This window comes from Botrytis cinerea, chromosome 13, assembly GCF_000143535.2.
Source record: "Botrytis cinerea B05.10 chromosome 13, complete sequence".
Classification (NCBI taxonomy): Eukaryota; Fungi; Ascomycota; class Leotiomycetes; order Helotiales; family Sclerotiniaceae; genus Botrytis; species Botrytis cinerea.
Genome location: NC_037322.1, coordinates 1,687,648 through 1,707,106, shown reverse-complemented (window position 1 = coordinate 1,707,106; position 19,459 = coordinate 1,687,648). Strand labels below are relative to the sequence as shown.

The 19,459-nt window shown below is 43.5% G+C and overlaps 6 protein-coding genes across 6 annotated transcripts; 2 read left to right on the top strand and 4 right to left on the bottom strand.

Moving 5' to 3' along the window:
• Window positions 1–249: 249 nt before the first annotated feature.
• BCIN_13g04580 (hypothetical protein) lies at window positions 250–1,335 on the bottom strand. The gene is made up of 2 exons (XM_001548142.2): window positions 810–1,335; window positions 250–761 (listed from the first exon to the last, which is right to left on the bottom strand). The coding sequence occupies exons 1-2, from the start codon at window positions 1,076–1,078 to the stop codon at window positions 383–385; spliced, it is 648 nt and encodes a 215-aa protein (XP_001548192.1). The 5' UTR covers window positions 1,079–1,335; the 3' UTR covers window positions 250–382.
• An 881-nt stretch (window positions 1,336–2,216) lies between these two features.
• Bcrav1 lies at window positions 2,217–6,805 on the bottom strand. Its single transcript, XM_024696842.1, has 6 exons — window positions 6,577–6,805; window positions 6,324–6,512; window positions 3,563–6,268; window positions 3,268–3,514; window positions 2,968–3,218; window positions 2,217–2,907 (listed from the first exon to the last, which is right to left on the bottom strand). The coding sequence occupies exons 1-6, from the start codon at window positions 6,655–6,657 to the stop codon at window positions 2,428–2,430; spliced, it is 3,954 nt and encodes a 1,317-aa protein (XP_024552655.1). The 5' UTR covers window positions 6,658–6,805; the 3' UTR covers window positions 2,217–2,427.
• Window positions 6,806–7,216: 411 nt separating this feature from the next.
• On the bottom strand, window positions 7,217–11,707 carry BCIN_13g04560 (hypothetical protein). Its single transcript, XM_024696841.1, has 2 exons — window positions 11,310–11,707; window positions 7,217–11,254 (listed from the first exon to the last, which is right to left on the bottom strand). Exons 1-2 carry the CDS (start codon window positions 11,398–11,400, stop codon window positions 7,356–7,358), a joined length of 3,990 nt encoding a protein of 1,329 aa, XP_024552654.1. The 5' UTR covers window positions 11,401–11,707; the 3' UTR covers window positions 7,217–7,355.
• A 208-nt stretch (window positions 11,708–11,915) lies between these two features.
• Window positions 11,916–12,791, top strand: BCIN_13g04550 (hypothetical protein). The gene is made up of 3 exons (XM_001548144.2): window positions 11,916–12,267; window positions 12,550–12,645; window positions 12,703–12,791. Exons 1-3 carry the CDS (start codon window positions 12,196–12,198, stop codon window positions 12,721–12,723), a joined length of 189 nt encoding a protein of 62 aa, XP_001548194.1. The 5' UTR covers window positions 11,916–12,195; the 3' UTR covers window positions 12,724–12,791.
• A 158-nt stretch (window positions 12,792–12,949) lies between these two features.
• On the bottom strand, window positions 12,950–16,551 carry Bcils1. The gene is made up of 4 exons (XM_001548145.2): window positions 16,425–16,551; window positions 16,010–16,358; window positions 14,260–15,961; window positions 12,950–14,207 (listed from the first exon to the last, which is right to left on the bottom strand). Exons 1-4 carry the CDS (start codon window positions 16,496–16,498, stop codon window positions 13,123–13,125), a joined length of 3,210 nt encoding a protein of 1,069 aa, XP_001548195.1. The 5' UTR covers window positions 16,499–16,551; the 3' UTR covers window positions 12,950–13,122.
• A 541-nt stretch (window positions 16,552–17,092) lies between these two features.
• Window positions 17,093–19,459, top strand: BCIN_13g04530 (hypothetical protein). Its single transcript, XM_001548146.2, has 5 exons — window positions 17,093–17,319; window positions 17,371–17,557; window positions 17,612–18,351; window positions 18,406–18,666; window positions 18,793–19,459. The coding sequence occupies exons 1-5, from the start codon at window positions 17,225–17,227 to the stop codon at window positions 19,349–19,351; spliced, it is 1,842 nt and encodes a 613-aa protein (XP_001548196.2). The 5' UTR covers window positions 17,093–17,224; the 3' UTR covers window positions 19,352–19,459.

Below are 19,459 nucleotides of genomic sequence, written 5' to 3'. Positions count from 1 at the left end.
GGAATTCTAGAAGAGTTAAAATATGATGAGTATGATGAAAATGCAGTTGGATGAGTATTATCTGCGGGATCTGACTACATTTGATTGTCAAGTAAGTCCAAAGATATCGTCAATTATAATGTACTCTTCAAATTCACTCTAGAGTAATTTTAAAACAGAAGCAAAATGACTATCAAATGATCTTGAAGAAGTTGCATACAACGTGTGTATCACACGAAAAAGGATTTGTAATTAATCATAAAATCAATATGAAAAATTATTATGCTATTCCATTCTTGCGATTACACAATCACAAGAAATTCCAGGCCGTTCCCTCTATCCTCTACGCCAATCACAATCCCCCACCACACTCGCTAATCCATCCTTCGCTACCACAATAACTCTAGACCCTTCGGCTATTACTACTAGCTCCATGATATCCACGATTTCCACTACCTCTGTTCTGTGCGGTAGTTGTACGGCCTCGTCCTTGAGATGTGCCACTGCTCGTCGGATAGTGGTGTTCGTCCTGAGATACACCACCAATCGTCGAGGAGTACTGACCACCATGATCTATACCAGTAGTTGTTACTGGGTAGTAAGCTTCAGCCCGGGGTGCGCTACTACTCGCTTGGGGGTATAAAGATTGTTCTCGCGTATCGTAAGAGACAGCACCCAAAGGAGTATTACCAGCATAAGCATCGTAATCGCCGTAATAATTATCAAAAGCGGTATTATCCCCGTTTGGATCCGATTCCTGCGCCGGTAACGGTGGCGGAATTCTATTCTGATTAGCCTTATAGACTCAATGTTCCTTATTTGTGACGTACTTTGGAAACCGACAGGTTTCACTCTGATAAGCCAATTTACACTCATTATGAAAGTGTAAATGGTTTTTCTTCCAATCTGAAAGTCCGTTCGTGGAAGTACCGCATCCTTCACAATAATCAGGATCGTTTAATGCGTTTTGGGGTTGTGCTATTGGCTCGGAGCCAGGCGCATAGCCTGATGTTAACATACCCATACCCATGCGAGCGGACGTGACAGTGGTGTTGTAGTTTGGATGATCTTGGGGACCGCCAGTGAGACGATGTTCCATGGTTTGGGGCCTGGGGGATATGTAGAGGAAAGAAAGTAGTTCCGAGTGATTTTGGATAGAAAATAATGGGCAGCAATTTTGCGAGGTTTGATATGTGGAAAAGAATGTGTACGCAAGATTCTCAATTTGAAATGTTTCAATACTAGAATGATAAGTTTAATGCTTTTGTACGAAATACTTTAGTGCAGGTAGATAGACATATTGATGTATCTTCGGTTTAGAAATAGATAGCTGCAACTCAACAGAACTTATTCCCCAAAAAGACAAGCCCAGTCCTTTTATATCCATTCCAGAACCGTAAGTAGGTTTCAAAAATGACTTGAATATAGAATAAAAGGACATACTCATATACAGAATATATTAGATATACATGATTCATAAATTTTGACTCTATATGACTACAAGAATCACACGAAAAGAAGCAGAAAAGAAAATACACAAGTCGGAATATTATAACTACACATTACTCATTCACTCCAACCTCATACAACTCTCAAAAGAGTTCAAAAACAGTGAAATATGCAATAACCATGACGCAGAAGAGAAACACATAACTCGCACACCTACAGCCCCTTAGAATTCACCATATAGTCAAACAAAAAGATTCAAAAGTGACTGCAAAATGACTTGCAAATAACTATAAACAAAACATATTACTCACGAACCCCCATCCGTTAAACGAAAAAATGCTACAAATGAATATTCCATACACTCCGCGCGAAAAGCGAGTAATAACATACCCTTGCATTCATGTCACATTATGAGAAGAATAAATAGTTATGAATATACACACGATCTCAAGAATCATAAAAATAACAACTGGAGTAACGAGTAAAGAGTACTGAAATGATTCTCTAAAGAAAATACAGATTCATCGATCCACCCCGCTGAATGACTGCGGAAAAGAACTAGCTTATACCTCGTAACCGGAAATTCTCGAAATGGTTCAATACAAGTAAAGTACGTTTCCCCATGACAAAGCAGCAATTCAACTATGTTGAATAAAGGATTCATATCCACTAGAACACTCGAACAGCTAGACTTCGCACAATTGAATACTACACAATCAGCTCACAAAACCTCTGAGGCTATACCCCCAAATCCAGGTCCAGCATCAAAAAACATTATTAATCAACAATGAAATATAGAAACTCAAATCATATTACTATATATCGCACCCATACGCTATGCATCCGCGATATACCCTGCGCTCCTGATTTTCCATCCAAACCCAAGAACTCGCCCATGTTAAAGACCAGATTTGGTAGGGTATGTATACATAGTAGAAATAAAATAAGACGCCATTCACAGAATACCTTCCTCAACTATTGCCCCTGAATTTTCACCACCTAGAACCCAAAACTATCCAACAAGCTGTTTGCCTCCGGTTCCTCAAAAACTGTTGGCGGTGGCTTATGAGTTTGTTGTCCTTTTGCCATTTCTTTTTCATCTCCAGCCACAGAACCCATTCCAATACCACTAGCCGGTAAATCTGCCACTACCAGCGAGCTTCTCCTTCTTAGCATCTTTCTCGGATTGATTTCTCCATCAAAACTCTTGAAATCTGGTTTGGTTGGAAGAAGGAACTCCCAATTTCTAACCAAATCTAATGCTAACAAGTCACAACCCATCCGATCATACAACCTCGAATTATGTAATACGAAAGCCCACTCGACTTTTGGTGTTACTTTTGAGGCACCACGTAGGGTTTGTAAAGTTTTTTGTCGAAGCTGAGAGTACAAAACTACTAGAGCGGGGTCGTCAGTTAGGAAGAGTTTGGCATTGAGATCTGGTGACTGAGGAGTCTCGAGGAGGGTGTAGACCGGGGACTAGAAGGGTAACATTAGTATTGTAGGAAGTCTTTGAGAAAGTTGAGGAGGGTTTCTCACGATTAAAGCTCGCACGGCCATATCACGACGATGTAACATCCAGAAAGCCCATGACGCAAGCCATCGGTTGCCTTCTTGAGCAGCTAACGGTAAAACCTTTTCTTCGAGAAGTTCTTTGAGAACAGGTCCATGCTCTCCTTCATACACACGAGTAACTGCTATGGCCAATTGAAGATCCTTGAGTTGGCTCAAAATCACGTTGACAGCATCTTTGAGACAATCGGCTAACAAGAAGAAAGCGGCAGCATATTCTGATTATGGTTAGAAATACTGAATAAGACCAGTCAATGCATTACTCACCAAATCGACGTTTCCCAAGTAAAGCATATGCATTCTTCATTGCTGCAGTTCTCCACTTCTTTTCCGAGAAATTATTTGCTAGGAGTCTTGTGGTAGCACCTTGTTCACGGTTCCACGCGGCCATACGCCATAGACCTTGCAATACCGCCTTTTTCTTAAGGGCAAGATAGTACAAACTACAGTCTATCGGATTTTTGAGATCACTCTTCGTGTATTCATTCCGAGCAATGACTTCGAATTGCGCTTTCTGTTTTTCGTTAGCTTCCTCAAGTTTTGAGATAGAAAATTTACATACCAGTGCGTTTGCATCTGTCATCCACATGAAGATACCACTCTCTCGTGCATGTTCCCAAAGCATTCTTCCATGAAATTGTCGCGATACCATATCAGCCAGAATATCCTGACTGTTACTATGATATGCCCAATTGATCTCCCTCCAAGAGAGACTAACTTCATTCGCACGACCCCGACGTAAAACATGTTGTCTGAAAAACAGCATAAACCTTGCGGCATTATCGTCCATAGACCTACGTTGGTGCTCGACAATAGCGACACATTCAACAATATCAGCCAGATTAATTTGCTCCTGCCTCGAAAGTTGAGGTAGAGCAATCTGTGTCAATTTCTCGGTTATAGCAGCTGCAACGCTCTCTGTGACTGTTTCCACCTCATCTTCTTCGGAGAAGCCATCAAATGTCGATTTGATTCCTTTGCTAGCTGAAGGTGCATTCTCCGAGCTCATGTAGAAATCTTCTACATTCATTCCCAAGTGGGAGTCGATTGGTTCACCCTCAATATAATATTTGAGGATCTTATATAATGCCAATAGAATATGTTGAACTAATAAATTCTTTCCAGCAAGGATGTACTGGCTCAGGAATTGTGGATGATAAACCGGGAGTGGGCCGTTCAACCTTGAAACGACATCGAAGAGGTCCCAAGGAGTTTTACGAGGAGGTAGAAAAGTTGATGCTGACGAGTCGACCTCCTTATCATAAACGAACAACTGGTTACCAGCACCAACGATGAAGTTGCCACCTCCTAACCAAGTTGAATCACCAATCGGATGGGGTGTCAAATCTCGGATATTGACTTCTCGAATTGCTGCCCATGCTGGCCCTTTATTCAGATAATCATATCGCATTTGAGCCAATAATATAACGCGGTAACGGAAACCAACAGCAAGAATCGATTGATCGTCAGGCGTTGAAGTCCAATCCAAATCTTGAATAGTATCCTGGGATTCGTAATCCTGAGAATACTCGAGTCGTGCACCTCTGACGTCCCAAATGGTCAATTCCGATCTACTTGAGTTCACAAGTGCAGCTTTCCTGATGGAGCTCCCACTAGCTAAAGCAGGCTCATTAATACCTGTATCTACCGAACAAGTCTGTAGCCAATCAACCGTTTCTTTTTCGAGGTCAATCCGGGCGGTCCAAGATCTTAAAAGTCCAGAATGCGTGTAGGAAATTGCAATGTCTCTTGCAAAAGTGTCTAAGAATCCCGAGATAACTGGAGGGGATCCAGCTGGATCTACTGGTAGAACATAGGCTAAGTCGTCATCATTTCCAAGGTCAAATTGACAGAATTCGCGAATAGAAGCTTCTTGATGGTATCCATTAACCTGAGCACTTCCCCTTCTTTGGGGTAATTTGACTTCCCATACAATACCCTTCATCTTTGAAGTAATCGTAGCGACATGAGCAACAGGACCCTCCTTGTTAACCTCGGGTAGCATGAGAATACACAAAGGTTTCCCTATGATCGAAAAGTTACAATCTGCTAGCTTGACCGCTGCAGAATGTCTAGTATCCCAAAGGGTAATATGGTCGTGGTGTAGATAGATCACAAAGTTTCCCTTTCTCATGACGCATATCCTATGAACGTGCTCAGATTGCGTGATAATACTTTGGCGGAAAACTGAAGTTCCACCTGCATGTTCCATATGCTTCCAAACTATACTTTCATTGCCATCGGTTCGCGAAACTACTGCTCGTCCGCTTACATTGCGTACAATCTTCTTGATAGCACCTGAATGACCTGTCCACAGAGCTTTCGACTTGAATCGATGTGACCTCGGTGAAAGATCAAATAAGTTGGCTAAGTCGGCTTCGAAATACTCAATTTTTCCATCAAAATGATGGACCAGAACATTGAGATTACCACCAGAATGGTTGCAGAAATTATGAAGCTGAACATAGCTTGCGTCATCACCCAGTTCCGCTGGCAAACCCAATTCCAGACCATCTACATGTGCAATATTAAAAATGTTCGTCGGCTGTTTCGTTTTGGACCCAATATTCTCCAGTCCCCATGCAGAAAGATGTCCATGTTCATCTAGTACAACGCAGATTTCCGGATTTCGATTTGCAACTTCGATCAAATGCGCCAAGGCATGGTCTTCCTTCGAGTCGGTCGCTGCTCTCTCTTGAACTGCATGCTCCGTGGCAACCGTAAAATCTCTCCCATCAATGATAAATGCGAATCGTAATTTCGACACCTTGTCCCCGTCCAATCCTCTCGGTTGTATAGACTCATGTAAATTGATCTGACCCCAAAGCTGTAAACTCTGTAGCGAATGCACATCTGTAGGTGCCCAAATCCTTAGCAAGTTGTCCGCGCAAACTGTATATAGCACATTATCAATTGTTTGGTCGATATGGAACGGTCTTCTCCAGTGCATATTCGTCACTGTCCGTGGATGTGGTAGGTAGGTAAAATCAAATCTCGAGTCGTCGTTTCCGAATGATAATCTCCTCCATATCTTCACAAATCTATCATATTTCCCACTAGAGGCAATGAATGCCGAATCGTACGAGAAGTTCGCGAACTTGACCGGATTCGCAAGTTGTTGCTTCCATACCACTACTGGCGCATCGATTGTTGAGTACAAAGTAAGCCACGAGCTCCCCACCAACAACTCTTCTGATATTCCCCATGATAATGTGTTTGCCGTGTCATTCCCACTCTCATCAATCGAAATGCTGTGTTGTAGAGACCACTAAATAGATTTAGCGCCGCATCTCAAGAGGCCAGTTATGGTTGTGTAATGTTACCTTTAGCACCCCCTCATCCTGGCCATATGGTTTGTAAATCCGGACATTAGATCCAGCACACGTTGCTATCTTCCCACTACTTTCGTCCAGCGCAATAGCTTCGAGTTGAGTTTCGTCGTCATCGTATATCGTTTGTAGGATCGAGTCTGCGCCGGTGAGTATAACGAACGCATTTCCCGTAATGTAGGCCTGCGCACCAACTTAGTAAAAAATAAAGCGATACTAGACGTCCTGAAATTCATCGCAAACTCACTATGAGCCTCCTGCCGTTCCAATAACCAGTACAGACAGCTTGAAGCTTGGCCTGTGCCTTTCCAGGAAGCACTGCTCTCATACCTATATATCAGAGCGCATTCCGGAGCATATTTCCAGTAAGTGTCACAGGTTATTCTCTCACTATGAGTAATTTTCAATGGCAAAAATTAAAAGGAGTCGAAAAGCAATTAAGCTTGTTGGTGAAGAGGATTCCCAATTATTATAGCTGGAATTGATGTCTCGGTGAATAGATAGTGCGGTTCCGTACAAGTAATCAGCAGGATGACGATGATCTACCTAGTTCTTACATCCAGCTAACGTTACGCGACTGGGTAAAAGGAGGTCGAGCAGCATACGGTAGCACTTTTCACCTCACGAAATCTATTCTCGCTATTATCTTGTCATCAGATTCTTTCTCGATGTATTTTGAATTTAAAGGCAAATAAATCGTAAATCCCAATGCTATAGACATCCAGCAAATAATTTAATGCATATTATCACTTAATTAGAACAGTAACTCCAGGGGAAAAGAGATCCCTCTTCATACTTGCAACAATGATTCCGAATTTGACAGTATATGTACATGTACTACATCACGTCATAAAATTTCACCATTTCTACTTTGGCATTGAGAAGAATGTTTTTCTTAATACTTTATTGATATTTGATCTACTCCAATTGTCCAATTCCGTTCCAACCATTCATAAGGGGGTATCTATACTTCTTGAACCAAAAACGCCATCTTAAAAAATTCCACCTTTTGTCATTCCAGCATGATCATTCCCGGATGCTCCTAAACTCGCTGAACCTACTCCTGAGCGGAGCAGTTCTAGGGGTTTGCAATGTCCCTCTTGCACTTGTAGATTGATAACGTACAGATGCAGCAACTCTTCTTCGAGAGGGCGTAGCCATGTATCCAGGGGTTATTGGATTGAAGACAACCGGTCTTTTCTCGACAGCCGGCCGCTTCTCGTAAAGCCTTCGTGTGATTTCATCCATCTCAACTTCCTCTCCAAAATCCGACCAATTCTCTGCTGTCTCAGTTCCCGGAGGTGTGCCATCCTCCACGATTGGTCGCTGATTCGCAGTTCGTTTTTGCCAGTGATGAAGCATTTTTCTCTGTCCCTTCCTTGTGCTCCTATCGTGCACTTCCTTTGCAGTGTTCGCCATAGCTTTTGCTTGAATCGCCTTCAATCTCCATTTTCGAAGCGCTTCAGATTGATTATGCTCCTGGTGGTCCAGTGTTGCCTCGATGTTCAACACTTGTAATGACTCGGTGCGATTCTTCCATCTATTGAAGAATTTCCTCGTGACCATCTCTTTCCAAAGGGGTTCATATTCGGCTACTTCATCCGTTCGGGCTCTCCACTGATCAAACTTGTCCATTCCTATGATGTATGTTTTACCTTGGGCGAACTGATTGGCCTGCTCGCTCAGTGCCATTTTCTCTTGTGCCTTGGCACGCCAAACAGAAAGCCATCTTCTTCCAATAGCGTATTTTCTGTTTCTTCGAACTTTGATATATGCTTGCTTACGCTTTTCTCGTTTCGCCTTGAATGTTGCGTCTCGCCACGCATACAAAGCCGTCCTCATCAAGAAGAATTTTCTGCATCCGCGAGCGGTTTTATTGTCTATGGCGATTTTTTTGACTTTTTCGCGCATAGAATCGAAACATTCACCTAGAATTCGTGGAGCTTGAAGTTCCGCCGCTTGGGCTTCAAATTCGGCCTTTTCGTCCATTCTTGCATACCAGCATTTAAGGACAGACGTTGCTAGGTTTGTGTTGTCGTACCGTCGAGCCGTCTCTTCTCGCTCCCAGCGTCTGCTTCGTGTATCCTGAGCCCTATCGAACCAGACTTCCAAGCATGCAAACTTGACATCTTCCTCTCTCTGTGCCTCTGCGCCTTTCAACTTTGTCTTTAATTCCCAAATTTTGAAGGCTTTTGCTACAGCACGGCCTTCTGAAATGGCCTGTGAGATCTTCGCCCTTGTTTGATGTCGCCATTTGGTAAATGCTTCGCGGAGAATCTTGGCACGATCGATCTCCGCAGCTTGTTTCTCTTTCTCAGCACGTTTTTTCCAACTATGCAAAGCGCCTTTAAGTACACCGGCATTGTGACCACCCTGTACCCTTCTTCTGGCAGGGGCTGCCTGAGCTTCGCGGTGCCATTTATACATAGAATCGGCTTTTTTCTTCGTTTCGGCAATCATCTCGGCTTCCTGGTTGAGTGCAACTTGTTTTACCGTCTTCTGTTTCCAAGTTTTCATGGTCTTCTCGACCGCTTTCAATAAATTCTCGTCATCTGCTAGCTGAGTGGCTTCGGCCACAGCTTGTGCCTTTTCTACCCATGTCGACAAAGCCCGTTGCTTATTCTTTTGCTCGACTTCTTTGGTAAAATCTTTTACTTTTTTCTTCTCAGCCATTTTCGAAAAGACTCGCTCAAGCATGTTGCACTTGTCAACTTCAGCAGCTTCCTCTGCATCCACATCAATTTTCAGCTTCTTTGCTTTCCATTTTTCGAGGAATTTTTTCAGTTGGACTTGTCGAGCCTTTTCCTCGCCCAGTTGAACTTTCTCCTCAGTCTCCTTCGTGTGAGACTTCCAGGCCTTAAAAGTACGTGACCTCATCATTTGTCTCTCTGCGGCTTTTGTGGCTTCAACTTTGTCTTGAGCTATCGCCAACCAATGAGTGAAAGCTTTCTTCTTGAGATGATCATTTCTGCACGAGACGGCTCTTAATCCGATCCTTGCGAATTTCTTTCCCTTCGCCCGAAACTTCTGCTCAAATTCTAATTCAGCTCTCTCAGCTTCCAACTCAGCCTGGCGCGCTTTTTCGGCATCTTTCTGAGCTTTGTAAAGCTTTGCTTGTTGAGCTTCATGTATTCTTTGTTCATGAAGTTTCTGCTCAGCCTCCAGTTGAGCCTGATAGGCAAGTTCTTGCCTCTCTTGTTCATCGAGGCGTTGTTTTTGCTGCGCCTGAGCTTCTAGGAGTAGCTTTTCTGCTTTTTTGGCACGGATTTTTTCCAGCCAGCCAGATAATGCTTGCTCCTTCAGAGCATTGTTGTTACTCTTCATTGAAACAGCTTTCGGTTCAGCTTTTTTGGCTTCTAATTGAGCTTGGTGGGCGAGTTGTTGCTTCTCTTGCTCCTCTTGAAGGCGTTGTTGCTCCTCTTGCTCCTCGTGAAAACGTTGTTGTTGCTGTGCCTGAGCTTCTAGGAGTGACTTTTCTGCTTTTTTGGCACGGATTTTTTCCAGCCAGCCAGATAATGCTTGCTCCTTCAGAGTATTGTTGTTATTCTTCATTGGGATAGCTTTCGGTTCAGCCTTTTCAGCTTCCAATTGAGCTTGATGAGCAGGTTGTTGCTTCCCTTGCTCTTCTTGGAGGCGTTGTTGTTCCTCTTGCTCTTCCTGAAGACGTCGTCGTTGTTGCGCCTGGGCTTCCAGGAGCAATCGTTGAATTTTCTTTGCGCGAGCTTTTTCGACCCAGCCAGACAGGGCCTGTTCTTTCAAGGCGCCGTTGTCGTGCTTCATAGCAATAGCATTCAGCTTCGCTTTTTGATCTAGGCGTTCTCTTGCTTGGTCTCGCCACGAGAGTAGCTTTCTGATCAGCAAATCATGTGTCCTGATGATTTTCGCTCTTTTATTTTGTTTAATTACGTGTCGAACCCATGGGTCATTTAAATCGAATACTTCGCTGGAGTCGTAGAATTCCTCGTCGTTCTCTTCCTCTTCTAACTCCTCAAAGGAGTCATAAAATTGCTCTTCGTCATCTTCGTCGTCAGATTCGAGCTCTTCGACCTTTTGCTCCTCGACTTCTTGTTCTTCGGCTTTTTGCGCTTCATGTTCTTCAGCTTCCGAAGGGGTGGTCAACTCGTCGTTGATGTCTTGATCTTCGTATGTAATGTTATTTATAGGAATGCGACCAGATGGGCGATCCCTTGGGGCAACTCTCTCTGGGTCTCGATTAATTGAGCGAATGCTGCCATGTGCAGAAATTGATCTGCTCTGACTGCGAGGCGACCCGTCCTCACTGGCTTCGAGCCAATTTCTGACGTTGTTTAATCCACGTTCTTCGCGCCCTTTTTGGGTGGTTCTAGGTGGTTGCGGTGTAGGTTCTGGGATAGGTTCCGGAGATGGTGCGCGAGTAGCTTCCGAAATGAAGCTCTTCAGTTCATTTAATTTTGCGGGTGTGGTAGGCCCGAGAGGTAGAGGGGAGACTGATTTATTCCTTTTATGTTTTGGCTCTTGTGGTGGAGCTTGTGCCTGAGCGGCAATCTCCAGATCCAAGACGCCTGTCTCTGAATTGCGTCGTGGTAATGGTGAATCATTTTCATCGTTATAGAGAGTGTCACTTTCTTTATTGTCTGCGACATCTTGAGAAGTAGCTTTATTACTACGTAGATAGTCATGAGTATTGTAGTCGAATTCGAGAGTAATGCCCCTTTTGGCCAAACATTCTTCGAATTTGTCGAAGAGTGTGCCAGTGAATTCGCCAGTGGCACCAATTTTGAATATGAACCTGAAGTATCGACTGTCATGATCGGGATGAATTCCAAGATCAGGAAGGAATTCATAGTATGCTTTTGCGAGTGCTAAGGTGGGGAGTCTATCCTTCGGAGGTAGAGTGGGCAAGATATGTTGTGCGCGAACAACGATATCATGTAAGATAACCAAATCTATGAAACATGTTAGCATTCATCATTGCGCATGTTCAATTGAACTGAAACACACCATCATCAGTATAATATGGTTCATCAGTGGTGGTTGTCCAACTGTATGATTGACCGCCGTCATACAGGGACGGAAGTGACAAAGGAGACATGGGGCCTTATCAAAAGGGCATATACGTGGGAAAGTAGGATTGTTATAATTTGTACATACAGTATCGCGTCTCGGCGATAAAACAGCAATCAAAAGCGGAAATCGTGAAGAGAAAGGTACAGCAGGGGTATACAGCAATTGAACTGGGAACGGGAATGAGAATTGGAATTGGAGAACTTCTTTGAAGCTTTTGATATCTGAATTTGTGGATGGACGACGCGCGCTGAAGAGAGGAACATGATTTCGCGACTTTGGGTGGTGGAAAGTATGAAATGGAATTGTCGGACGCGACGAGAATAAAGTTTCCCGGTCGACTTTTGGTGTTGAAGCTTTCAGGCGCTAATCGAGGCTAGCGGATCCTTGTATCTCACGCTAAATTTGGCGAATCTCGACGGCCGTACTTTTGATTGGATCGATAACATGTCTTATCGAGGTGACTAATCATCGGATCCGTGGAAATCGAAGTCCGTCCTTTGTAACTCCTTCTATTCGTCTCACCATGTCCTCTGTACTGATGAATTATCATGCCATCTGAACTCTATCAATACAAATCATAATTTTTAGTCTTCACTACAACATCAACGCATATCAATCACCAATTGAATCACAATACGGGGTGCACCTTTCCCAGATACTAGGAAAAGTCCAAGGGCTTGTTACTATATCAGTCTTCACTAAGTAACTGGTGCCTCGCTACTTTTTCTACTTTCTTGCCTCACCTCACTCACCAACCACGCAACCACTCAACCACCATCATCGTCACCAAATACAACCCAATTTTATATCCTCACAAGCCATGCCTCCACGAACAACTCCAATAAGACCCATTGAGAAGTTTGCACAAGCCGTTGCCAAATGCTCTACAGAGGTGCGTTTGGATTTGATTCTTCTTTCTACTTGGATCCCGCTCCACATGATTCGCCCTGCAACATCCATCCCGCTTCAAACCCTACCCCTCCATACATACATCGTTCGCCTCTTGAATCTCCCCATTATTACCCACCACCCATCCATCATACATTCACCCCCTACCTTTATCCTTTTCGCTGGTAACCCCCTTGGTACCTTGCACCTTTAAACTTTCGCCTCCACGACCTATTACTGCCCCTCTCATCACCCCCTCAGCGAAAACTGACAACACCAACCACAGGCCTCCCTATACGGCAAATGCATAGTAGCCGATTACAATTCCGTTCACAAAGATAAATGTCTTACTGAATTCATGAAATTGAAAGATTGTTATTTGGTAAGTGCATCCAACTCATATTTTCACTAGTACTGTTCATGACTTATGATTATTCAGATTGCCGCGAAGAAGAAGTAGGGGAGTGTTGTTCATCTATTTCTAGAAGAGGAAATTAAATTCATTCAAGACCCGTATACTATCTGTCATCTTGTTCAACTAAATGTGTACCCGTATGCATCGCTGTATATGAAGTTTCATGTCGTAGGTTTGAATGTATGTACATAGCATAATATCATGCTACTGTCTCCTTTCGGCGTCTCAAGCAACTGAGATCATTCTAAACACATTCTTCGGGTCACACTAATTTTCACGTTTTTATGAACATGTTATTTTGCCTGACTTTCGCGAATTTATGAAATGAACACATCCTATGCAATGATACTCATGTTTTTGTGAAAATAGGTACTTGTTAGCTAGAAAGATAGGTGTCTAGATGGTCTGTTTATACCCGGATTTTTTTTTCTATAAAACATCAAATCATAACTTCAACAACCTAAGCGAAAATGTAGCTTTTTGGATCTCCTGCTCCTCTTCCAGAATGACACTCTCTTCTGCTGCACTTCCTTCTGCTTCGCTCAAAGGTCTTCGCAATGCTTTTTCAATGGCCTGTGCTTGACTAGTGAAAGCTTCACGTAGACCAATGCTTGAAGGATCTTCTAAGACCTTGTACTCCATCTTAATATCATCCGTTGGTTGAAGACCAGCCTTCTTGCGCAATCTTTGCACACGATTGATGATCTCGCGGCCTAATGCTTCATCTGCAAGATCTGCATGAAGTTCAACATCTAAGATAGTAAGAACATCCTCATCTGTATTAGTCTCGAGGTTCTTCGAGGATTCATCATCCTTGAGGCCTCGCTTGACAACCAAATCACCCTCTTCGAGCTTGATACCATCAACGACAATTGATTTTTCCAACACATAGTTGTGAACTTGCTCACTAGTCAATCCTGGCAAAGCCTTCTTGACCTTCTGCACTTCCTTCTTCAACTTCTTACCAAGGACTGGCCAATCAGCATTGACACTGTATTGTACGTTGTACTTCGCTTCATCCGAGGTGAGGATAAGTTCTCTGATGTTGAGCTCCTCAGTAATGTAGCCTTCCAACGAACGGACATCTTCAAGGTAAACTGGGTCGTGGTGGATGACAATCAAGGTTTTCAGAGGAGTCTTGAGACCAATGGTACGACGCTCTCTGGAAACTCTGCCCAGCTCAATAACACGTTGCATGCGACCTACACGACGCTCAACATCTACATCAAAGAGTTCCTCTCTCACATCTGGGAAAGCTAAAAAGTGTACACTTCGTGGATCCTCAGCTTGCAACTCCTTAGGAATGTGAGGTAACAGACGTTGATAAATGTTGTCTGTGAGGAATGGTGTGAATGGAGCAAGTCCTCTTGTTAAGGTAAAGAGGACTTCGAAGAGGGTGTTGAGTGCGTGCTTAGTGTCGTTTAGACCAGATTCACCCTTTAGGCGTCTACGATTGAAACGAATGTACCAATTTGTGGTATTATCAATGAGATCCAGTAATCTGGGAACAACAGTGTAGAGACGGTAACCTGAATTTATTAATCATCACCCACAGAAGAAAAATTTGAAGAGTCAACTCACCTGCCATCTCCTGGTTGACAAACTTCAGAAGACTCTGACAACTAGCAAGAATCCATCGATCCATAACATTGGTGTTAGTAGCTTCGGCAGTAGGATCGAAGACATAATCAACATTCTCCATCTTCTTTAATAATGCTACCTGTCCTTCAAAGAACTTGTAACTGTTCCACAAAGGCAATAGAACTTTGCTCACAACTTCCTTAACTCCAGCTTCCTTAAAACGCAATGGCTCGGCTCTTACAACTGGGGAATTGATAAGATACAAACGCAAAGCATCAGAACCATATTTGTCCATGACAATGCCAGGGTCAGGATAATTCTTCAGGCGTTTTGACATCTTCTTACCATCTTCTGCAAGCACAATTCCGTTGACAACACAGTTCTTAAAGGGCGAAACGCCGAATAAATGTGTGCCCAAGACAAGAAGGGTGTAGAACCATCCTCTAGTTTGATCAAGGCCTTCCGCAATGAAATCACCAGGGAAAGATTGCTCAAATTTATCCTTGTTCTCGAATGGATAATGTTGACTGGCATATGGCATACTGCCAGACTCAAACCAACAATCAAAGACCTCCTCAATACGTTTGAGTTGACCTTTACCCTGCTTACTTGGAATGGTGATGTGATCAATCTTATCTCTGTGGAGGTCTGTAATTTCGCCTTCATAGCCACTGAGCTCCTTCAACTCGGCGATACTACTGATGCATACCTTCTCCTCATAGTCGTCACTGACCCAGATTGGGATTGGAGTTCCCCAATATCTGTTTCTCGAAACATTCCAGTCGCGGGCGTTTTCGATCCAACTAGCGAAACGCTTTTCCTTGACGAAGGATGGAGTCCAGTGCGAGCCTTCAATATTCTTCAACATATCAGGAACAATTTCGGGAATTCTGATGAACCAAGAAGGAACAACTCGGTAGATCAATGGGGTGTCTGATCGTGGGCACATAGGATAACTATGCTTGATAGAGGATTCAACAACCAGACGCCCGGTCCCCTTCAAATATTTAATGATGGCTTTGTCGGCGGCTTTAACATGTAGACCAGCAAAATCCCGAACTTGCTCGGTAAAGTGGCCGCTCTCATTGATTGGACATGGAGCTGGTCGCTGCTCATTGATGATGCCGGCTTCCATTGCGACATTGTAATCTTCCTCTCCGAAAGCTGGTGCTTGATGAACAATACCAACACCACTGTCGTCGGTGACGTATGCAGCATTCAAGACTTTGAAGCCATGCTCTTTGAATTCTTCATAGAAATAGTCGAAAAGTGGCTCATATTGCCAACCAAGCATATCTTTACCCTTGATCTTTTCCACAATCTTGAACTTGGCTTTCTTAGGGTCCTTGTATAATGTACCGAGTAGTTTCTCCAACAAAATATAGTTCTTTCCTGAGACTTCGTCGTGAATTTTGACGTACTCGAAATCCGGATGCGCGGCTAAACCGGTGTGCGATGGAAGAGTCCAGGGAGTAGTTGTCCATGCCAAAAGACATGTTGAGGGGTCCTTCAATAATGGGAAAGATACAACGACTGCAGGATCAGTGACATCTTGGTAGTTTTGGTTTGCTTCGAAATTACTCAAAGCTGTGGTGAGAACTGTCGAGTATGGCATAACTCGGTAGCCTTGGTAAACAGATCCCTTCTTGAAGATTTCACTAAATACCCACCACTCTGATTCCATGAACTTGGGGTCCATTGTCTAAAATTGTCAGCCTGAAGATGCCAGTCCCCTTCTATGAAGACCTACCTTGTAGTCATTATCAAAATCGATCCAACGGCCTAATCGGTCGATTGTCGTACGCCATTCCGACGAATATCGCATAACAATAGCTCTACACTCTTCATTGTATTTTGCCAGTCCCATCTTCATGACAGCATCCTTTCCAGAAATGCCAAACTTTTTGTCAATCTCGTGTTCAATCGGCAAGCCGTGTGTGTCCCATCCAAAACGTCTCTCAACATGATAGCCTTTCATTGACCAGTATCGAGGGATAATATCCTTGATGGTAGATGCGAGCAAGTGACCATAATGAGGTAAACCAGTCGCGAAAGGAGGTCCATCGTAAAAGGTATATCGAGGCTTTCCCTCAGAGAGTCTATAATTGCAATAAACAAGGTCAGGACATATTGATCTTGTTTACACTCGTTGCAAGTTGACTTACTCGAGTTGACGCTCGAAAGCGTTAATCTCCTTCCACTTTTTAAGAACTTCTTCTTCTTCTCTTGGAAAATCCATATTTGCTTGTGTTTGAGTTATGGAGAGACTCGAGAATGTTGGAAGGAGTTTCCTGTGGACATAAATTTGGCGGGGTCGAAACGAGGGGCGGGCACCGAATTTCGTATGAGTCAAAATTGATCGCTCAGCCAATCAAACCAAGTCGGCTCGAGGCTGTCGGTCAGCCTTCCGTGATACAACAACTAAACCTTTTCATGCCCAAATGTCTCACCATCCAATTCATCGCCGTAACTATTGATTCTGATCCTCCCGAAAAGGATGGCAGGTAATCATATCAGACGGCTTGAACTTATTACATGGCGTTTGTATATTTGATCAAGATCTGCTCAATCATCATGTTAGTAATCATGATACATGGAGTCCATGTTCGGCCTGCAGTAGTTCTCAGGTTACGAACACAAACAGTATGACTGGTTTGACGAGTATAACATCCTAAAATGGTCTACCTAGGCGTTCCTTTCTGCCAGGGGTATCTGATGTCTTGTCTTGTTTTGTTACGGATTGCCGTAACCTGACTTGCGGATAGTTATTTTCTGATTACATTACATTCTTCCAAGCTTCAGCTGCACCTAAACACACGCCAAGTATCAAGTTGGTGGTATCATTGATTACAAACCGTGCTAAGCAGCATGGTCTGAAATAGTGAGTATAAGTGTATGTAGGGGTGCAAAAGTTCAGATATCTCACTCAATGTACTGGATTATCTTGAATGTTCCTATTGATGCAATGGCAGCTCGCCGGTCATTTTTGAAGTTATTTTGCTTTCAGGTACTCCTCTCCACTGCTACCACTTCCCAGTCAGTCCAAAGTTATGACTACGTGTGAGTTACAGGAAGTCTTTCCCCATCGTCATGTAAATTGACCCCTTCTAGCATAATTGGAGGCGGTACAGCCGGCCTAACAATAGCAAGTCGTCTGAGTGAAGATCCCCAAACTTCTGTGCTTGTTCTAGAAGCTGGGACTGATCACTCAAGTGATATTAATGTACTTGCACCTGGTTTATATACCGGCATGTATGGTAATCCTGAGTATGACTGGAACTACAAAACTGTTCCCCAGGTAGGTTACATATCATCTTCTCTCACGAAGCGTACGAGTTGACAACTTTCAAAGATACACGCCAACAATCAAGTTATAGCCCATCCAAGAGGCAAACAACTTGGAGGTTCTAGTGCTATAAACTTCCTTTATTGGACACATGCCTCTCAGCAAGATATCAATAGCTGGGGAGAGCTTGGAAACGCGAATTGGTCATGGAAAGCCCTAGATCCATTTTTCAAGCGCTCCGAGCAATTTGTTTCACCTTCAGGTGTCGTTGAGCAGGATTTACACACTGAAAGTATTGTTCCAACTATGCATGGTGACAATGGACCGATTCTTAACATATTTCCGGATATCTATGGCCCAATAGATGAAGCGTGGCCTAGAACTTTTCAAGCTCTTGGGTTAGAAGTGAAAAGTGATCCGAGAGATGGTTTAGCTTTAGGAGGATATACCAATCTCTTAACCTTGGACCTGGATGGTAGAAAGAGAAGTTATGCTGCAACCGCATATTATCTTCCTGCTTCGAAGCGACCGAATTTGAAAGTCATCACTGGAGCACTTGTGGAAAAGTTAATACTTGAAAAAAGTCGTGATATAGTCACAGCAAACGGCGTGCAGTTTTCAAATGGAACTATTGCTCATGCAAACAAAGAAGTAATCTTATCTGCGGGCTCAATCGGAAGTCCCCAAGTCCTTGAGCTATCAGGCATTGGAGATCCGAATATTCTCCAGAAGCGAGGAATCAAAGTTTTTGTGAACAATAGCAATGTGGGCGAGAACTTACAAGATCGTGTTTACGTCCCCATTGGGTAAGGCATCTAAATCCGCCGCTTTTTAACGCCATGTCTAACAAAACTTCTCAGCTTCAAAGTCAATCCTGGTATAACCACCTTAGACAATCTCACAGACCCTGCATTCTTCGATGCTGCATATGAAGAATATGTTGCCAATACTACTGGCCCCCTTGCTACCACAGGTGCAAGTTCCGGACTTTTATCTTGTCCACAGATTGGTTGCGGGGACCTGAGACCACCTGCAAACTTTTCAAATGCTCTCACTCCTGGATTAAAGGAGCAATATGAGCTGCAAGCGAAATATTTTTCTAGTGAAGCAATTACACAAGAGTGAGTGAGCTTTCAATAAGAATGTTTTTTTTTGCCAGCAGATAATTATTAAGTTGCCCCACTGAAAGACCTGGTATGTATAGGCTGCCGGGTCCCCTCGACCCTTCAACTAACACACTGTCATAGACTCACTGTAAGTGGTGGAATGTCCCCTCTCAAGTCCAACGACTCGTCTCAGCTTTTCCTCACTTCCTCACCTGGCAACTTCCTCAGTCTCCTGGGTGTTCTCGAACACCCGTTTTCCCGCGGCTCCACTCACATATCCTCCTCTTCTCCGTCAGTCTACCCGACACTTGACCCCAATTATCTTTCTCATCCCTTCGATCTCACTGTACTCACCGCCGTCGCGTATCACCTCCAATCCCTTGCCTCAACCTCTCCACTCTCCACCTACCTTCAAGGAAACGGCACTATCTATCAGCCTGGCTATTACCCCCTCAATGAAACCAACATTGAAGCGTTCATCAAAGCAAACCTGCAGTCTGAATTCCACCCTATTGGTACTTGTTCTATGCTACCTGTGAGCAAGGGTGGGGTAGTTGATGAGAAATTCAGAGTACATGGTGTCCAAAGACTAAGAGTGATTGATGCTAGTGTTTTCCCACTGTTGGTGAGAGGGAATTTGCAGAGTTTGGTATATGCGATTGCAGAGAGAGGAGTCGAGTTTATTGTAGAGGATCAATGATGATCAACGCGAAATGTTGATAGACAAGTGGCTAGAACCAGAACCTGACATTGTTAGAAGCTTACAGGTAGAATATCTCAAGTAGTGACGTTATATAACGAATCAACA

What these genes read in the sequence shown, in the direction of transcription:
- Bcils1 (XM_001548145.2), bottom strand. Translation starts at nt 16,498, where the DNA reads ATGGATTTTCCAAGAGAAGAAGAAGAAGTTCTTAAAAAGTGGAAGGAG. An exon ending in GCTTTCGAGCGTCAACTCGA is followed by an intron (nt 16,359 to 16,424) that starts GTAAGTCAACTT and finishes TTGCAATTATAG; the next exon opens with ACTCTCTGAGGGAAAGCCTC. An exon ending in ATTTTGATAATGACTACAAG is followed by an intron (nt 15,962 to 16,009) that starts GTAGGTCTTCAT and finishes TGACAATTTTAG; the next exon opens with ACAATGGACCCCAAGTTCAT.
- BCIN_13g04550 (XM_001548144.2), top strand. Translation starts at nt 12,196, where the DNA reads ATGCCTCCACGAACAACTCCAATAAGACCCATTGAGAAGTTTGCACAA. An exon ending in TTGCCAAATGCTCTACAGAG is followed by an intron (nt 12,268 to 12,549) that starts GTGCGTTTGGAT and finishes CACCAACCACAG; the next exon opens with GCCTCCCTATACGGCAAATG. An exon ending in AATTGAAAGATTGTTATTTG is followed by an intron (nt 12,646 to 12,702) that starts GTAAGTGCATCC and finishes ATGATTATTCAG; the next exon opens with ATTGCCGCGAAGAAGAAGTA.
- BCIN_13g04580 (XM_001548142.2), bottom strand. Translation starts at nt 1,078, where the DNA reads ATGGAACATCGTCTCACTGGCGGTCCCCAAGATCATCCAAACTACAAC. An exon ending in GAAACCTGTCGGTTTCCAAA is followed by an intron (nt 762 to 809) that starts GTACGTCACAAA and finishes TAATCAGAATAG; the next exon opens with AATTCCGCCACCGTTACCGG.
- BCIN_13g04530 (XM_001548146.2), top strand. Translation starts at nt 17,225, where the DNA reads ATGGCAGCTCGCCGGTCATTTTTGAAGTTATTTTGCTTTCAGGTACTC. An exon ending in GTCCAAAGTTATGACTACGT is followed by an intron (nt 17,320 to 17,370) that starts GTGAGTTACAGG and finishes GACCCCTTCTAG; the next exon opens with CATAATTGGAGGCGGTACAG. An exon ending in ACTACAAAACTGTTCCCCAG is followed by an intron (nt 17,558 to 17,611) that starts GTAGGTTACATA and finishes CAACTTTCAAAG; the next exon opens with ATACACGCCAACAATCAAGT.
- BCIN_13g04560 (XM_024696841.1), bottom strand. Translation starts at nt 11,400, where the DNA reads ATGTCTCCTTTGTCACTTCCGTCCCTGTATGACGGCGGTCAATCATAC. An exon ending in ACCATATTATACTGATGATG is followed by an intron (nt 11,255 to 11,309) that starts GTGTGTTTCAGT and finishes CATGTTTCATAG; the next exon opens with ATTTGGTTATCTTACATGAT.
- Bcrav1 (XM_024696842.1), bottom strand. Translation starts at nt 6,657, where the DNA reads ATGAGAGCAGTGCTTCCTGGAAAGGCACAGGCCAAGCTTCAAGCTGTC. An exon ending in ACTTGGGAAACGTCGATTTG is followed by an intron (nt 3,219 to 3,267) that starts GTGAGTAATGCA and finishes AACCATAATCAG; the next exon opens with AATATGCTGCCGCTTTCTTC. An exon ending in TGGCCGTGCGAGCTTTAATC is followed by an intron (nt 2,908 to 2,967) that starts GTGAGAAACCCT and finishes TTACCCTTCTAG; the next exon opens with TCCCCGGTCTACACCCTCCT.